Here is an 18,050-nt window from a genome sequence, read left to right as displayed (position 1 = left end):
TAATGTTAGTAAAATGGGAATGATTTATTAGCCTTATAGTTATTGTGTACCTTCTATTCTGCTGCATAACAATTATGTGCTGCTCTGGATACAGACAAAAAAGGTTGTCAAGCCTGCTTGGTCCAGGTTATGAATAGAGGGACTTAGTGGAGGTGAAAGCATCACAGCCTGGAGGCTCCCTGGCCTGTGATCACTTCAGTGCTGTCCTCTGGTCCACTTTCCATAGAGTGAAGTGGCTCACTCGGCCTGATCATAACAAAGAAAATGGATTGTTTGCCAAAGGGCAAACGAATCCTTATCAGCTAAATGTCTTCCACGTACAGCTACAAGATACAGTTCGATTTTTGCCCCTCATGTGACTTAATCTTTCATGCCTATTATGTGGACAGCAAAATAGGACAGATATTTTATGTACAGGCAACCACACAGGAGAATAGGTCAGTAGCAAAACAAAACATGCTTTCATTGAGTAACAATCCTGTATTAAAAAGTGCACATACCGAAGTACTGAAATTATCAAATGAAAATGGGTACAAAATCCTGAGCGTGCGGAATTTATGCATTTCTGTATAAGCAGCATTTTACTGCAGCAGGTTACTTTCCACGGCGACGTTCTCCAAATTTGATTGACTAATAGATCTGGATTTAAAGGGCTTGTGCGCCTTACTGTTATTAGTGTCAGCAAATACACAGCTCTAGTTATTTTCTTTGGAATTGTTATTAATAACTGTCACTATTCCTTTAAGACAAACTTTCATTTTAAAATCATTCCTCAAAGTAACACCAAATCTTCAAGTCACCAAGTCACACCTGACTTTTAAACTGCTGTTTTAGGATCTAACAGAAGTAGTGAAATATAGCCCCCTTGTGTTGTGGATGTTATTCAATTTGTGTGCTGGCACTCCTTGTTGTGTGTTAATTAAATGCCTTGCCAGAAGCTGCAGTATAAACTAGGTGAGATTAGAGACACATTTTATCATCAATCTTGCCCCCCTTCTTTGTACTTTGGATTTGGGTCTAACTTTATACATGTTGTTGGGTAGTGGTTATGTCTCTTATTCTGCAAAGGTATTATTAACTGTGAAATGATTGAGAAGTAGTGCAGTGCAGAGCAAAAGGGAAGTAGATTTCAAAAGTAGCATACAATTTAAATACTCAAGTACTGGTGCCTTAAAAATATATTTGCTCAGTACTTGTGTACAGTTACTCTCCACTACTGAGGCCTGATTAGAGGTGAGGCCACTGCAGCAGTGCTCCTTACTTGTGGCAAGTCAATGGACATACCTCTGTTCGGGCTTTTACTCTGAAATGCGGACCGGATGTAGTTCTAATAGAGTCTGACTTGACAACAGTGGATCCCGGGGCAGGACCGTGGGAAGAGGACTTCCCAGTGGACAGAGAACTGGCCCTGAATACTTTCCAAAGAAGCCGTGGACCTAAAAGAGACCCAACAACCACGCGGGGTACTTTTCTTTAACCACCATAAACTGTTTTAGTGAGTTTTCCGCGTATTTGCAGGACACTTTGAGCTGTAAAGGAGTTGTTGTAGCGCTTTGTGTGTTTTTTTTTTCTGAGTGATTTCCTGTTGGTGTTTGGAAAAGAAGAGAGGAGGAAGTTCACTGTTTGGAGTAGCTATATAGTCTAAAGTACTGGGAAAGTAAGAGAGTGTGTTAAAGGAAAATAAAAAGAGGGAAAAGGCTGGCTGCGCTTCCTGAAGTTAGTGCTGATAACCTGGGATGAGAGCAGCCGCCTCCCGTGGAAAAGAGCACCGTGTGAAGTGGACCCACGCTACGGACAACAAAGAAACCCTCCCTGCGAGCGGACAAGTTATTCAGTGAGCACACTCGGCATTTAAAACTTGTGGAGTTGGAGGAAATGAGCACCGCGCCAGGATGGAAAGGGAATTATAAATGAGTGGGCAGGCAAACAAAGGAGGACACCTCTGTGGGACTGAGCACCGCCGAGCGGAGGGGAAGCCTTAGGAGAAATGGAGGAGGAAGCCTCGCTTGAGCCAAACAAGATACCGGGAAAGGTCTCGTTTTTGTCTTTGTCCGGATTTCTGGTCACCTTCTCATAACCAAGCTACTCCGCAACGAGCACCCGTCCGCCCTGTGTAGCACCGAAAAGCCTCGCTCGCCTCGCCGATGCGGCTGCGGCTCTCCGGCCCAGTGTGAAAATGAGGGTGGATCTGTCGCAGTTGTTGCTGGTTTTGCTGCTGTGTGCCGGCGGCGGCTCCGTGGTGTCGTCCGATTGCAAATCTTACGATGAACGCTCGAAAAGCGGTGGGAAGAGCCAGCAGTCCGACAGGAAAGTGGTGTGCAGCAACATGGAGCTCCATCAGGTGTTACCCCCGGACTCCCTCCCCAACAGGACGGTCACTCTGTGAGTATGCAGGATTTAGCATCGATCCCAGCCAACTAAACCACATTACTCACATCTCCAAAACATGCTGACACTAAACTAGAAACCATTAAGCTTCAACAGGGTTAAGCCACTGCTGAAGCCTCTGTGTGAACTCCATTACTTCTATTCCCCTTAGTGTCTACTTCTAAATACTTTCCTTGGTGTCTCTGCAGGGACCTGAACATGTTTTTCTTATTCTTGAAAGTACTAAAACTACAGCCGAGCTTCAAAGATGGAGGGGATCCTAATCATAATCTAAATAGATGTGATCAACTTCCATGTGGACTACTTTTTTTCCCCCCACAATATAGTTTAAAATAAAACAAAGAAAACAAGATTAATACTGTTTGACAAGTGCACTTAGGCTTCACTGGTGCTCATTCCATGTCAGCCATACATCAGTGTTTCCCAGTTGCATACTGTAACAGTGTAAATGTAAACCCTGCGTAACAGTACCCGCCTGTAGTGCACTGGCTCACACACAGGAAGATATTTTGGCTACTAAATCAGTGCTCACACAAGATGCTGATCATATCTCCAAGGCTTTTTTACATTTGGCTGAAATACGCCATCTAGTTAGATGTAGTTTGTGTTGTATTTTTCACTAGGAACTTACAGATACAGTCTTTATATGGAATTTTAGGTCAGTGCTGCCGCTGTTGACGTAAAAATGTTCATTCTCAATTCTAAGGTTCGTACAAAGTCTTTAAAGTTTGGAAAATGCTTAATTTAGCTGTTTCCAGGGATAGGAATATGCTTAAATTCGACTCCTTGTAAACCAGGAAATGTTTGGGAGTCAGCACTCGCCAGCCAATCACAGCCACACAAGTCCTCTGTTGATGCCTTACACTGTAAATTAGCAAATGTCAAATAATCCTGATCAAAACAATCCAAAAAAGTAATATGAACAGCTGGTAAAATAAAGTGACGAGTACATTAATAACTGGGTATAAAGGAATTCTGTAAACTTGATTCCCACAGTTGCATTTATAGTAACATTTTTAAATGTGATGATTGTGGCTTTGAGAATCTGGACATTTTTGGCGTAGGTGCCTTAAAAGTGCTCGAAAAGTGCTTGAATTTTCTCCTTCCGAAAGTGTACAAGCCCTGTCATTCAGAAGCAGCAGCTGTGATTGTACGTCCTCCTCTACAGCACTTCAGCCATCAGTGCTATTGATGCAGTTGTTAGTCTCTGTGTGTGGCGTCTCTCACAACCTGTGAGGATGGAACACATACACACCACTGCCTGAGCACACAAGTGGTTTTTCCTTACACGCCTGCTCATGACCTCATGGACTGAGGTCATAAAACGTTCCTGCAGATTTTGGAGGTCTTTGCTGTATTACCGTGCTTCTGCGCTGACTCAGTCTTAAATCAGACCAGATTCAAGTTGAAGAACTGTCTTGATTTTGGTTTGCTGGAGAGCGCTCGACAGAACAGAGCAAGCGACAACAACAAACGCAGCAAAAAGGCAGAAATTGAAAGTTGTGCGTCCGGTGCACTTGTGCTTTGTGGTGGTGGTAAGCAATGTGGGAAATATGAGAACACCGAGGCAGGGTGCAGGAGGGGAAAGCAAATAATAGACTCCAGGGAGGGAAAGAAAGATTGGCTGGTAGGGTTAAGTGAGTGTGCATGTTTCAACCCGTTGACCACAAATCACATATACAGGACTTTGAAGCGCTTGCCAAAGTTAGAGATTTAGATTTTTTTTGTTTTGTTTTCTAGGTCTGCTGTCCGTACATATTGGCAAATTGATTTGTATTCTTTTCAGAACCGCATTAAAGTGCAATTGCAGAGTTTTGAAACACGTCTGTGATATCATGTCTCTGCTGGGACTTGGAGTTCTGGTTTCTGTTTGCAGTTCTCAATAAATCCAAATTAGGCCAGCGTGGTGCAGCCTGGGTGGAGCTGAGCACCTGGCAGCCACACAACTGAGTGTTATGGCCTGCTCTGGTCTTATCAGTCACAAGTGTCCTTCCCTTTACTGCTTCTGCTCGCTCTCAGTAACAGCTCCAGCCCATTGTCGGGCCAAGCTAAGACATCTTTGCTCTTAGTTTTCACCATTGCAGTTCTTCCTCTGTAGTATATTCTGAAACCAAGCAGCCAACCACAGAGTGGACAATCAGCTTCCTATTTACAATGTGCGTGAAAGGTGAAGTAATATGCATTTTCAGGCCTGTTTGTATGGATGGAGATTAATACAGCAGTGTTGTCTGTATGGAGGCACTTATGCCTCTGCTGTAAGTAAGAAATATCCCTATTAAACAATCTGATCCTCATTACCTTCCTCCTCATGGTCTGGAATTATCCTAGTGTCCTCTCAGATGATTATATAATTATAAAAAAGCTCTCTTTTAGCAATGGCCTGCTCTAAAGAATGTCTGTACGTCTTCCTAATTGTCCTGGTTCTTCATCGCATGATCTAACATTGAGCTTAAGCACTTTTTCCTGTTTCGATAGCCTCCAGAGAACGAGGAAGATAATTTGAGCGCAGACTTCAGTCTCCATTTTTTTTTTTTTTTTCCAATTGTCGTCAGTGGGTGTTCAGTTATGGCCTGTGAAATCGGCGAGCCCACTCATTAGGAGTGGTGGTCCAGTTTTAAGGGCTCTCCCTCTCTCTCTCGTGGTGGGCCGGCTGTGGCCGAGACACAGCTGGTCTGGACTGCGATGAACGGAAGCCGGGTCTCAGCTGCTATGAGGAACCTTTCTCAAACCTGAAAATTACCAGCTATTAGTTATCCTTGTTAAACCAGAGCAGATCTCCCTATGTATCTGCTCTAAGGACACTATTTGATTCAAGAAACTGTAGATTTTATTTACTTTTTATGCAATGGGCAGCCTTGTGTTTCTTTTTATTTTATGGATGCTAAACACTTTGCCACTTGCTACACACTGGGTTTTCTTGGCTGTGTTCTTGGAATATCATAAACAAATAAATGTGGTTTTAAAGGGCTTGAGCACATAACTTTGGCAGCAAACATAACTGCTCTAATTAGTTTGTTCGCAGTTGTAATTAATTGTCCCTTCTGCTTTGACACAAATGCACAAAATTTTCATTTTAAAATCATCCCACGGAGTAACACCAAATGTCACACCTAACTTTTTGAAACTGCTCCGTTGTAGGAACTCGCTAAAGTAGCGACCGGTGGAAATGCATTGCCTTCGTTATGTGGATGTTATTCAATTTGTATGTTGGCACGCCTTGTTGGATGTGTTAATTAAAGGCCTTGCCAGAAATGGCAGTAAAAGTTAGGTGAGATTAGAGACCCATTTCATTCATCATTCATACTTGCCCCCTGTCTTTGTACCTAAGAGTTCCTGTTTTCCTCTTCATGGGTCTGAATTCTAATGAACAAAAAAGAACAGAGAACATTTTAAAAAGAGATTAGAACTACAAGCACTCTATGGTGAACTTGTTGAACCACTGGGATCATTTTGTCTCCACGCCAGAAAATGTATCCCAGATACTCTCACACGACTGGTCTTACTCTTACCTCATCCTTTATTTTAACTACACCTGTCTGTACATGAGCAGTCTCGTAGTTAAGTGGCTGTTATTTTATCAGACTTAAATGATTGCTGGTTCTAGTTTTACCCAGAGACTGAACGCATGTAGATACTCAGTGCAGCTCTGCTCTGAATGCCTCTCTGTAAAGAAAAAAAAAGAGTGGCGCATTCCCTGCATTTGTGCTCTCCAAATGATACCGCATGCCGAAGTAATCCGAGAGGAAATGACACAAATGTGTTTACAGCTGGCTTCTTCTCCCACATAGGCCGGCGCGGTGTCAGTGCAGGCCTCGGCTAAAATACGAGGGCTCTAGTGTAACCTTTGCCTGTCATGGATGGATAAATCAGGCTGTGGGAGTTGTTTACATGGGTGTGTACATGAGCATTTATTTCTGTGTACCTGTTTAAGTTACAACAGCCTACATACCCATGCAGACAGGAACTGACTGTGTTTAAGCTTTCCGTACTCACCCAGCTCATATTTCAATACAGGTCTTGTTTGGTGTAATCATGTCCCATTCACAGGAACACCTGGGTTGGATAGTGCACATAAGCACACCTGGTTTTGGCCTCTACAGAGAAGCATAGGATTAATGTCAGGAGGAAAGAAGGGATTTCCTCCCGTGCTGGAGGAAAAGCGCGCACAGTTTGATGACACATTTGAGTGCTGTAAACTCTTGTTTCACAGCGGTGCAAACTGGCAGTTAGGGTCCTCATCTGGTTTCCTTGAGACTTCCTTCGGTTCAGGCTGGTGAAGAATTTGCCCTTTAGATTTCTGATCTTATTGTAATTGCAGACACATCGTACTGGAATGCGCGATCAGTCCTCATGTCCATCATCTCGCATGTTGATTCTCCTCAACATTCGAAAGCTACTGAGGAGCCTTTGAAGCGCTTGTGTAACTTAGACCACAGGTGCCTGCTGTCATGCATGTCCTAAGAGGATTTGTTTTTGTTGCTTTCCAGGCAAGCCATTGGTCTAAAGGAATGCTCTTGTGCTCTTCACAGTAGTTCTGCAGTGTTTGGAGCAAAGTCCCAAAGGCGAGGCACTGACAGCTGCGCATTTAGTCAGTTCACAGCCTTTCATTTCTCAAACCTGTTGAGCTTTGACTTTGCCAGGTTGCCCCCGAGTCTCATTTAATCCCAGACAAGCAATTCAGTTTAGTGCATAGACATGAGCTCAGGCTGTGCAATGCCTTCTCGTCTGTGTAAATTTTACTGCCTTTATCCTGGTGTTTGCATGGTGGATCATTTTTCCACTCAGCCATAAGGTGAATACCTTGCTTTAATGACTTCGCCTGTTGGATGTTGAAAGAGGATATTCCAAGGCCTCCTGCACGACTTTCAAGAATGAAGGGGCAAAAAGAGCTTGTATGACAAATGGCCTTTTTAGCTTGCCTCAATGCAGGCGAATCCCTTTAATGGGCTTTATATCATCTCACTTCAACAAAAATCATGATCACATTTTTTTTTTAACCTTTTAGTGCCCATCTCTCAAAAATAAAACCAAAGTAGTAGAAAAATCTTCCACTTGAATCATTTGTGGGATGAGAAAGTGCTGGATAACCACAAGCATTACCTTGGCAAGTCGCAGCACATCAGCCATTGGACCAGTTCCCTTTTCCACCTGAGCTGAGGCCCACGTTTCCATCCACTCTATTCAGAGGAAGTCACTCTAGAAGGGTTTTTTTTATGAGCTCAGCCGCAGCCTGAAACTTATTTGGAAACCGGCTGAAGAGTTACAGCTCTCTGCTCTCAGGAGTTCTTTGTCTAAAAGCCTTCTGAGCATACAGAAAGTGTTGAGAGAGAACATCAGTTGGCTTTGTCCTTAAAACGCTATGTGCCTATGAGGGGAGTGTGGAGTGGCTGGCCATTTATAGTCCTCCTCTCGATAATGTCCCTACAGCCATAGGTGTATGCTTTCGAAGGTGTTTTTTTTAAGTGAAAAAGAGGTCAGAAGTACCTTCAATAGTGTCATATTTGCTCACATTGAAGGAAAGCTGAAATCTGAGCCAATGCATTTTATATTACTCTTCCGGTTTCAGAGACGGCGTTTCCACAAATGTCGTTGAGATTTATAGCATTGGTATCAGGAGACAGGATGTGAGATTTGGTAGGATCCCCCTGTAGCTTGTTCCTGGCTTGAGCTCAAGCAGGTCTTATCTATGCATCAAGATAAGGGAGACTCCCCACCTCCTAGCTTGAGGCCTAGCCTTCAGAAGTTCCATAGACAGTTCTGTAGTCTGGGGACCTGAGGCTGACGTTCAGAGACTGACAGTAAGGAAGCAGACGGTCTTGTTACAGATGTCCTGAGGGCGGTAGAGATGCTGGCGGTTAAATGGCCATAAAATGCGTGCAGATTTGAGGATTTGCTATGTTTATATTGCTGGTGTAGCCAGCAGTGGTATTTCTTTCTCATTAATGCAAATGCAAAGAAGGCTAGATGTTGCAGCCGAAGCAATTTCCAACATACCGAGGTCACACTCCTGTCATGAGGAAGAGGGAGGGACAAGGCTAGTGAAGGAAACAAAGAAGGGAGAGTTAGGAAGACTGTGAAAAAAGAGCTCATGACCCTCGGGAGAACTCTTTCACACATTTGTTTTGACGACCCATAGAGTCACAAGGCTAGGAGTGTGTGTTTATGCAGCCAAACTTGAATGACTCCCAAGACGCATTGTTTTAAATTCATAATCTTTTGTGTAAACCTAGTTATACAACTTTCCATGTAATGTAACCTCACATTACTGACCTTTGTAAATTGGCTTACAATGCCATATGCTGTATAAAGGGCGATTTAATGCACTCTCTGGATTATGTGGCCACATTCCTACATTCATGGTAAATGCATCCCATTGGTATGCTAACTATTCTTTTAATATAAATGAGGCTTTTGTGACTGCAATCTTGGGAGGACGACCCTATATCATCAGATCATGTGGACACAGGCAGTGATAGAATTTGCAGCCTTGTACATCACCGTGTTTTAACATCTGCCATTTCAGCATTCAGAAGCCTGTGAAACACAGGAACTGTTTGTGTGCGCTCTCTCTCTCTCTCTGAGCGGCAGGGAGCCAAGCAGCAAATCTCAAATGAGCCTCCACTGTCCAACCCTGTAATAAAACAACCCCTCAACACCCCATAATGACTCCAATCTGGCCCTGGGTTGTGGGTGCCACTAGCATGTATGTCACCCACCACATCCCCTCCAAGCTGGCCAGAAACATATGCTAAGTCCCTGCTTGGGTTTTCTGCTGGGAGTTAAGGGTGATATTGATTTCCTAAACCCTTTGGGACTAACTTGGGAGAAAGATCGGAGCTCTCAGGGACTTGGGCACAGAAAGTGGATCTTTACTTTGCAGCTTTGACTGCAGTAAATCACCTTGTGGAATAAACTGGATAATAAAATCTGGTTTATTCTGGTTTATTGCCCAGGGAGGAAGTAATCAAGAATTCACACTTGGACTTGAAGGTTTTCTCAAGCTTGTGTATTTTTACAGCGAAAAAGATGAAAACCGTGGTAGATTTTGTTATTTAACAGGATGTGTACTTGTTTCTTTTGAGGGAGTACCTCAGGCTACTACTTATTTGTTTTTGTTTTTTTATTTGTTGCCTCATATCACAATGCATTTCATCCAGAGTTAGTTGTAAATAGGATTGATAATTTCTCTGTACATGATACTTAGCTTTTCATACCAGTATGTAGAATTAGTGTTTTTTTCTTAACGTCCTTCCATAAAATACTTTTGTTAGTATCACCCATCTGGTTACATGTTTGGTTTGGTTTAGTATCGTATAAGTATCATTTCTATGGCTACATTTAAGCAAACCTTGTGTTTGATCAAAAACATGGATTTCATATCGTTGGAATACATTTACTTTAAAAAAGAGTATCACCAACGAGTCGTTGCAGCTGCACATCAGATTATGATTCGTTTACCTGTTAAAGTTAAACGGGCTTCACGGAAAGATCACACTTAATCTTATTTTGGCTACCTGTCTCGAGAGGGCTCAGATGCTGCCAATTTAACATGAAAGAAAATACTCGACTGAATCTCAAGTTGTTTTTCTTCTGATCTCTTCCTGGCAGCGGGGAACATTCTGGGACTGGAAGCTAAGATTGGCTAGGGGAAAAAAGAGCGAACCTCATGTAGCGGGATGGCACTGTTCCACATGGTCCTTTTGAATCCACTGTTACAATTGAGATAAAACACATTCAGTGCTGATGTTTGGAGTGCTGCAGCTGGTTTTCTATATGACAACTATTATTGTTCTGCAAACATTAGGCTAAATATAGGCCTGCATTAAATTGGATTAGTGTGATAAGTTGACAGACATCATGTAGCTGCCAGCAATAACGCAATCTATCAGCGATGAAAAATTATTAACATGTTTTTTTGCACAGAAAAGGACGTTGCACAGCATGCATTGTACTATAGTGCTTTTTCTACTCATGATGAATGTAGTTTTGTTGTTTACTCTTTTCTTTTGCTTTATATTCTCATATTTTTCTCTCCACAGAATTTTAAACAACAATAAGATTCAAGAACTCAGAAATGGATCCTTCTTTGGATTGTCGACTTTGGAGAAATTGTAAGTATTATTATGTTTCCCTTTTGTGCTAGTGATTTCAGTCGCACTAATGTATCAGTGCTGACAGTCACACTCAAACTTTGTCTTTGCTAGTGTTTCCAGGGCATTTTAAAGTACTTTTGGCAGTGGGAATTTGTGCTTGAATTAAGATTTACACCGTTAGAAAAGAAATAATCTGAGCTCTAAAAAGTGATGTTTTCCATCTTGCAAAGCAGATGTTAAGGCTGTATGAATCCCTGAAATATCACCAATGGGCTTCACAATGGCGGGGCTGTCGTTGTCAAATTCTTTCACAGTATTTCACGTTATATCTACAAGCACATTAGCGCGAACCATCCATCACTCCACAAGTGAAGCTAGGGCTAGTGCAGCCGGAGGTTTGTAAAACACACATTGGCCTCATGCCAGTGGAACATCCAGGTCATAGAAAATGAGTAGGCATCCGCACAGCACTTAGCCTCAGCTGAGAATATCAGTCTATGGGGGGCTGAGATGGTACTAGAAAAGGCTAATTATAGGTATGGCCCCTAGGCTTGGTTGTTGTCTGCCTGGTGACATACTCTCAATGTACAGCTGCTTGAATATTCTGGGGATGGGGCCCACTTTAGAGGGGAAACCTCACTGTGTCCCCAACATACAGTAATACTAGTATATAATACAGGCTGTAAAGTCTCTGTCCTTTTTCTTTGGTGGAAACCCTTTTTGAGAGAAGAAACTGTGGTGAAGAAATTGATTCTAGATGATGAAGACATTTATGTATCTTCTCTGAGATTCCTTGAACAGCAGAGAGATGTCTTCATGCCTTGTGACTCTGGCTTTGGAGATTGGAATGTCATCGCCCGTGTTTCCTTCCTACAGAGATTTCAAGAAAATGGCTCTGGGCCCGCACATATGGGCCATGGGTGATTTATCACTCTGGAATGGCTTCATGCAGATAAAATAACCAGACCATTAATGGCCGTGCTTTTACCCAAGGCTACAATAACACATGACTGCATTGATATGGAATTCTAAGGCCATGTATCCCCCGTCATTCTTCCCGGTCTTGTTAAAAAGAACAGAAATATAGCAGGTATATGAGGCCAAACTGACCACATTTAGCCTTGTGGTATCAGTTTAGAAAGATGGTTTTAGGTTGAAAAATGCCACCAGTTCTCTGATATGATTGGTTGCTGGTGTTTTTCTGGGCCATGCTTGCTAGCAAAATGTCAGTTTTTGCAACTTAAGACAGTGGCATGCAGCATAGACTGAGTTTGTACATTATCAGGATAAAGCGCCTGCAGTATTCACTTCTTGTTGTGAAAAATTGTCTCCCATGGCTTTTCTCGCATTCACTCCCATTTTAATAAGTCATTCACCTGCCAACATTGCTTATAGATTTGCAGGAGAATTCCTTGTGGACTTTTGAATTGGGTCAGCTGTTAGTTTTTAGAGCTCAGACCTAGAGGGTAAACAAGCGGCTGTGTGCTCAATGTATTTTTAAAGGAGAAAAAAAAAGTTGATATTTGTGCTTTGCCAGTCGATTTGGTTGGAAACGTTGTTCAGCAGAGCATTGCATCAATCCACAGGCAAGTTTTACCTCCAAAATCAGTACCCATTGTGCCTCACAGACCCCACCCCACCCCTGCCCTCCCCACCCTCAGCCAGTGAAGCGAGATCGCTAGACGGCTTTCTTGCTTTTGTTATTGTAATCAGGCCAAGCCAGGGCCAGAGGTGTCAGCAGTACGAGTCCCAAACACACACCGCATGCTGAAGCCTCTCCCTCTCTGAAACGTTCCTGCACCCCCCCCCCCCCCCTACCCCCCCGCTCCCCCTCCCACCCTCCTACCTTCAATCACATTCCCCTTTTCTCCTCAAACTCTCAAGTTTGTTTGAATGCGCTGAGGCTCTCCATCTTGCCTTGCACCCCTCCTTCCTCCTGCCTTCACAGCTTTTTTTTTTGTCCACAAAGAAACTCTCCCTCATTTGGACTGCATGTATGCAGTCGTGAAGACTGAGACAGCAGCAGGCTGTGAGTGCCAGAGAGGGGTAGAGAATCGATTACGCCTATCCGGCACTCTGTGTGAAATTGCAAAGTAACTGTGGAGACCGCTGTGTTCTGTCAGGGCCAAAGGTGCCCCTGCTTGGAAATAAGCCACACAGAATCCCCATTATCACTCTCTCATAGAAATAGGAGCCAAGCTAGGCGACCGTCACATGCTAATTCCTTACTAAATCCGCTGCTGTGGAGGAATGCCTATTGTGGGAAAACAGACCAAGGATAACTGCTTTAGTGTGCAGAGTTTTCTAAGGAATTGATTGTTAACTATTCATGAATGGTGCTATACCTGTGGAAGTATGCATGTAAGCAAGTTACCCATACATTTAAAGTTAGTTTGTAACGAATGATGTAGTGCTGCTTTTTCTTACTGCACATTGGAAAGTAGGACACTAACAAGAATCTAATTTGCTTCACCAGTGAGATTAAAGTAAGACTGCGTAACTTTTTTTAACACAATCTTCCTTTTACAAATGAAAAGCTGAAGTCATAAGCAATAAAATGCACTCTTGCACAGTTCAGTGCGCTCAGTAGTTTAGTTGCAACCTTACAACCTTAATTATTCTGGTATGACCAGAAGCTTGTGGTGACTAACATTTGCAAACTTCATGTAGATATCGCTGTGTAGTTGATATTACTGAAGTAGTTAGCTGACTTAATGTATCTTTTCCCCTTTGTGCTATATTTACATAATGTTTTAGCATCTTTCAGCATGCCAGTAGTTTTATTGCAAATGTAAAACAAAAAGTAAACACACCATACCTCACTAGGAGACATATTGGTAGACATTCACGTCACAATTGGAGCTATTTTTATTCGTGAACCGGAAACTTAAAGTGTTGTTATCCTGTAGTTCCCAACCGTAGCCAGAAAAAGTTTCAATGGGTCATTTTAAAGTGAGACTATGCACATTTTGTTGAATAGTGGCCATAGTGTCCTCAAATGACAATAATGTGCAAACGATAAATGTGGAAATGTAACAGCAACATAAATGTATTTACATAAAAATAAATGAATGTTGATAACAAATTAGTATCTAGCTCGGGTTTGCTAATATTAGACACTAAAAGTTACCGGCCTACCAGACCATATAAGGCTGTATGAACAAAATCCCTGAAAGCACTGATTTGAGAGGTTGTGTTCTATCACGAACTTGAAAAACAACCTCGATTAATCTTTACTCCGCGTCACATGAGTTTTGATATTACTCTAATAACACCATTAGAAGGCAGTATATGTGCCCCGACAAATGGCAGCAGCTGCAAAACCACCCTTTGGTTTGGAACCAGTTCAAAAACAGATCTGGAGCACATGAGGAAACATTCAGCCAGACTTTTCAATTTCAGCATGTTAAGAAAACCTGGCATTCTTCTCCCCAGGGTCATGTGTGATCGGCGGCCTTTGGAATCAGAAGTGTAGTTATGGACGGTCTCTCTCTGACTGCCCATATTTTATCCACAAGTATTCAAACATCAGAGCTACAGTGTTCTTTTTTGTCATTAGTGGTAGTGATTACTTTAGCCAACTCTACAGGTTTCCCACTATGACTGAAATATGAAGACCACCTGAGGATCAGAACTTTAGAAAAACAAAACTTCATTTGCTTTTGTTTTTATTTTATTCAAGTCATGTCAAAACTTTTACCACAGTAAGTGTAAGCCTCCTGTTTAATGACCGTTAACGAGCATGTATGTGAGAATATCGGCAGCATTGAATGGCATTGGTGACATTGTTCTGTTATTTGTGCAAACCTAATTTTGTGGCTCGGACATGTGACCAGTAAGTCAAACTGCAGCAGAGGAGCTTTTGTCTTGACCCCATCAGCTCATTCTGAACTTGGAAACAGGAGGAGATGGCTGATGGTGTTTGCGTCCTGCTTTCCTTTCTCTCAACTGCAACAATTGTAACTCCAAGCAAAGTTTACACAGAATTAGATTAGCCTCAGCAACAAGCAAATTAGTAGACTCAAAATAGCAGTTTGCGTATCCAATACGCACTCCTAAAACTGGTTGTAAGGGTGTTTTTCAATTCTTTATCCTGCTCTCTCATTCTTCTCTCAACAGCCCTGCACAGAGAAGCCAAGACTGCTAGCTCACATCAAAAGCTTTAACAAGCAATAGATTTTTTGTCTGACTTATCTATGGCCACCTACCCACCTTCAGATGACAGCTCCTCAACATCAAACAGTCAGAGTTACCCTGAGGCCCTTTGTGTGGGTTCAGGTGGCGACTAGAAAGCCTCCTGAACCTCCACTGTAATGAGTGACTAGGCAGTGCCAGCGCAGGTGAGCGCCGCAGGAATTCTGTGGCCGCAAGCCTTTGAACCGCAGCAGAGGGAGGTCTGTGTGTGTGTGTGGGGGTGAGAGCACCTCGGGGTCAGGTTGGCAGCGACAGCGGAGGCCATCAGGGTGGAGGAAGGTGGAGGTCTGCGTGTTCGAGTTTGATAGAAAAAGAAACACACGCAAAGTAGACTCCACTGTGTGTATTGCAGCCATATTATTATGGACGATAGTGAATTTGTATCATTATGTGCTAAGGATGGTAATCTGAGTCTTTTCTTGACACTTTGACACTTTGACTTGATTGCCTTGTTCATGCTTGCATGCTGAAATGTCCATTTCAAAGGTCCCGTGGTTAAAGTGGTTTCCATGGAATTGGAATATTTAATGATGAGCCTGGAGAATACTGAAACCTAATATTTCTTTCAGTTTTAATGTATATTTAATGTATTATTAATGTATAATTAGCAGGAAACACATCCTATGAGTTCTAAAACATGCTCTTTTGTTGGAAAGACAGAAAATATTAATATTTGAGAAGCTGTTGAAGCTGTTGATCAGTTTTCTGTTGCTAGGCTAATGATAGAGTAATTGCTGCAGCTTTACTATTTTGTTGCTGTTTATGACCTGCAATTCTTGTTTTCTCCCCCACAGGGACCTGCGGAGTAACTTGATCAGCCGTATTGAACCAGGTGCTTTCCTTGGATTGCCAGCTCTCAAAAGACTGTGAGTAGCGGTGCAGCTTCTGCAGCTGCACTGTCTCTTTCATGTGGTTTCTGCAAGTGTGTGTATACTCTACATTCACACATTTAGTCCCTCTGGGATTTCACTGAGGTGTTCCCTCATTATTGCATTCAAAAGATCTAAATTCTAGCTTTTTAAAAGGCAGTTTGGAGGGCTGCCCTGTGAGAATAGTGGTTTCTGAGTATTGTGAGTGAAGAGACGCCTCTTGTTCTGTTTAAATTTTTGTCATTTTCAAGTGTGGTTAAAGTTGTGTTTTGCAAAATGTGTTTCAGTTCCAAACCTTTTACAGTCTTGGCTGTACAGGCTGTATGTGCAAGTTTTATGTTCATTAGTATTTAGTCAGACTGCTTCGCTGCTTTCTGGAAAGACTCTGGTTGCATATATTGTGTTTTAAAGCAGCTGTTGTTTGTGTGCATCTATGCAGTGTGCTGTGCGTGTTCTAGCAGGTCTAGCGTGTATCCAGTGTCCATAAGGGAGCATGGTCAAGCAGCAGTCTATTTCCACTGCCTTGTTTTGTCTGGCTCACTGCCAGGGACCACAGCAGACAGCACGAGGCCTTATATGCTTTCACACACTTCCCAAAAAAAGAAGGCAGCTATATAAATGTGTGTGTGTGGAGTCTGTGAATATTATATGACAATCATTTTAATATGCAGAGAATACACGGAGTCCATCTGGGATATGTGGTGCGTGAGTGTGGGAGGTCAGAAACTCTGTACGTAATTGTATAGTTGTGTGTTTTCTCTTTGTGTGTGTGTGTGTGTGTGTGTGCGCATCACACAGAGCAATAACACAGCGTGAATTGGAATCATCCGTCAGTACCCAGCCGCTGCCAACACAAACTTGAGCTTGGCTGCTGCTGCGGAGCAATAAGAGCGAGACAGGAAGGCAGTCAGCTCCTTGGCTCAGACCCGGCCTCATTCGCCCCCCCTCCCCTGGTCCTCAATGCATATTCATGCCACACTCAGATGGATTCATGCCTGTCTATATGTCGTCTGCATATTAAAATGTTTACCCCACACCCAAGCCATTCATTAACACTTTATCACCACAAAGCGACGTGCGACCTTACGTGGATATGTGTGTTCCAGAGTACACTTTGGTTTTGCCTTGGGGCAACAAAGTTTAATTGGTCCCACCGCCCGTCTCACTTAATTTCAAAGGGTAGTTGTCACTCGCTCCGCTGTGAAAGGGAGGGAGCACAGAAAAGAAAAGATGAGCAAAGGAGACGATGAGGTAGTGCTGGACCCTGGGAATGTAAACACAGAAGCCCGACATCAAGGGTTGGCATTCATCACTACACATCCACCCTACTTTTTCCCCCAGTTTTTGTAAAATAGGAGTGAAGTTAATTGGCAGCAAAGAGTGCATAGAAATAGATTTTACCAGAATTTCTGTCATTATTTGACATACCTTTGGCACACGATTCTCTACCTTTCTGTTTGTCCTTATCTTTGACTCTACTCCAGCCAGTCTCTGATTTCCCTCCATCTGTGTGACTACTTCCCACCTCACTATTGAATAATTAGATTTTTTTCTCATTTCATGACGAGCCATTTGGAGTGCCTGTCTATCTTAGAGCAGTGAAGGGGACATTTATAGAAAAGGCTGCAAACCTTTGGACATATGGGTTCTGCACATCAGACATTAGTTTAAAAACATAGTTACAGTGAGGAACATGATAAAAAAAAGATCATGTATGATGCATCCATCCAGCATCGCTGTGGTGCATCAGTGGGACAAATTAAATGCTGAACCCTACATTTAAAACCTACATCCTAGTTTTCCACAGGGAGACATTCGTTAACTCACTGCATCAAATGGGTACTTGGTCAATTTCCAAGTTGCTTTGTATCGATATAATGTGGGTAGTATGCATATGAACAATGCCATCCTGTCGACATTTGCCACCTTTGAGGCTCTTGTTCGAACTACAGATTGTACTACTGTATTTTTCTGTTTGCCTGCCGTAAGAAAACGATTTAGTTTGATGCTGGAATCAGACGCTCGGGGCTACTTATGATAACAGCATATGGAGGGGGACGAGGCCAACAGAGCCAAAAGTCAAGCACCGACAGCTGGTGAGGATAGCGCCACAATGCATTCTGGTTATTGTAGATGTTCTATCTTTTGAGCAAAAAGGAATAGCAGCACCCATTTTCTCTGGTCATATAGACTGAATAGAGAACCCAGTTTTATGAAAAGACCATCTTTCCAGCAGTGAAATACTTCTTTTGCAAGGTGTTTGAAAAAGTCATTCATACACACTTGGTGGATAAATTCTCTTTTCACGTCAGTTTTCTCTATTTTGCACGCAAAGCCTGCATGAGAAAACATTTAAATTTACGTTTTTGAAAAGATTATTCTTCAAATACGTCCACAGTGGAGTTTGCTTTCTTGTGATTTTCAGTGGTGCTTCTCTTAGACCAGTGTCCAGCTCACTGTTATGTACACATATATGCCATCGTTGGCGTAAAGCCTTCCTGAATTT

The 18,050-nt window shown here is 42.6% G+C and overlaps 2 protein-coding genes across 2 annotated transcripts in view; one reads left to right on the top strand and one right to left on the bottom strand.

Moving 5' to 3' along the window:
• The window catches only part of sec24d (SEC24 homolog D, COPII coat complex component), a 367,406-nt gene that overhangs the window by 181,104 nt on the left and 168,252 nt on the right, over positions 1–18,050 (bottom strand). The window lies entirely within an intron of this gene.
• adgra3 (adhesion G protein-coupled receptor A3) overlaps positions 2,177–18,050 on the top strand; it is a 28,044-nt gene continuing 12,170 nt past the window's right edge. Inside the window, exons 1-3 of the mRNA XM_070854857.1 lie at positions 2,177–2,382; positions 10,428–10,499; positions 15,470–15,541. Of these exons, the coding sequence (XP_070710958.1) occupies positions 2,177–2,382; positions 10,428–10,499; positions 15,470–15,541 (350 nt within the window). The remainder of the gene's footprint in view (positions 2,383–10,427; positions 10,500–15,469; positions 15,542–18,050) is intronic.

Source organism: Pempheris klunzingeri, chromosome 23 (assembly GCF_042242105.1).
Source record: "Pempheris klunzingeri isolate RE-2024b chromosome 23, fPemKlu1.hap1, whole genome shotgun sequence".
NCBI classification, from domain to species: Eukaryota; Metazoa; Chordata; class Actinopteri; order Acropomatiformes; family Pempheridae; genus Pempheris; species Pempheris klunzingeri.
This window is presented reverse-complemented; position numbering and strand designations above follow the sequence as displayed.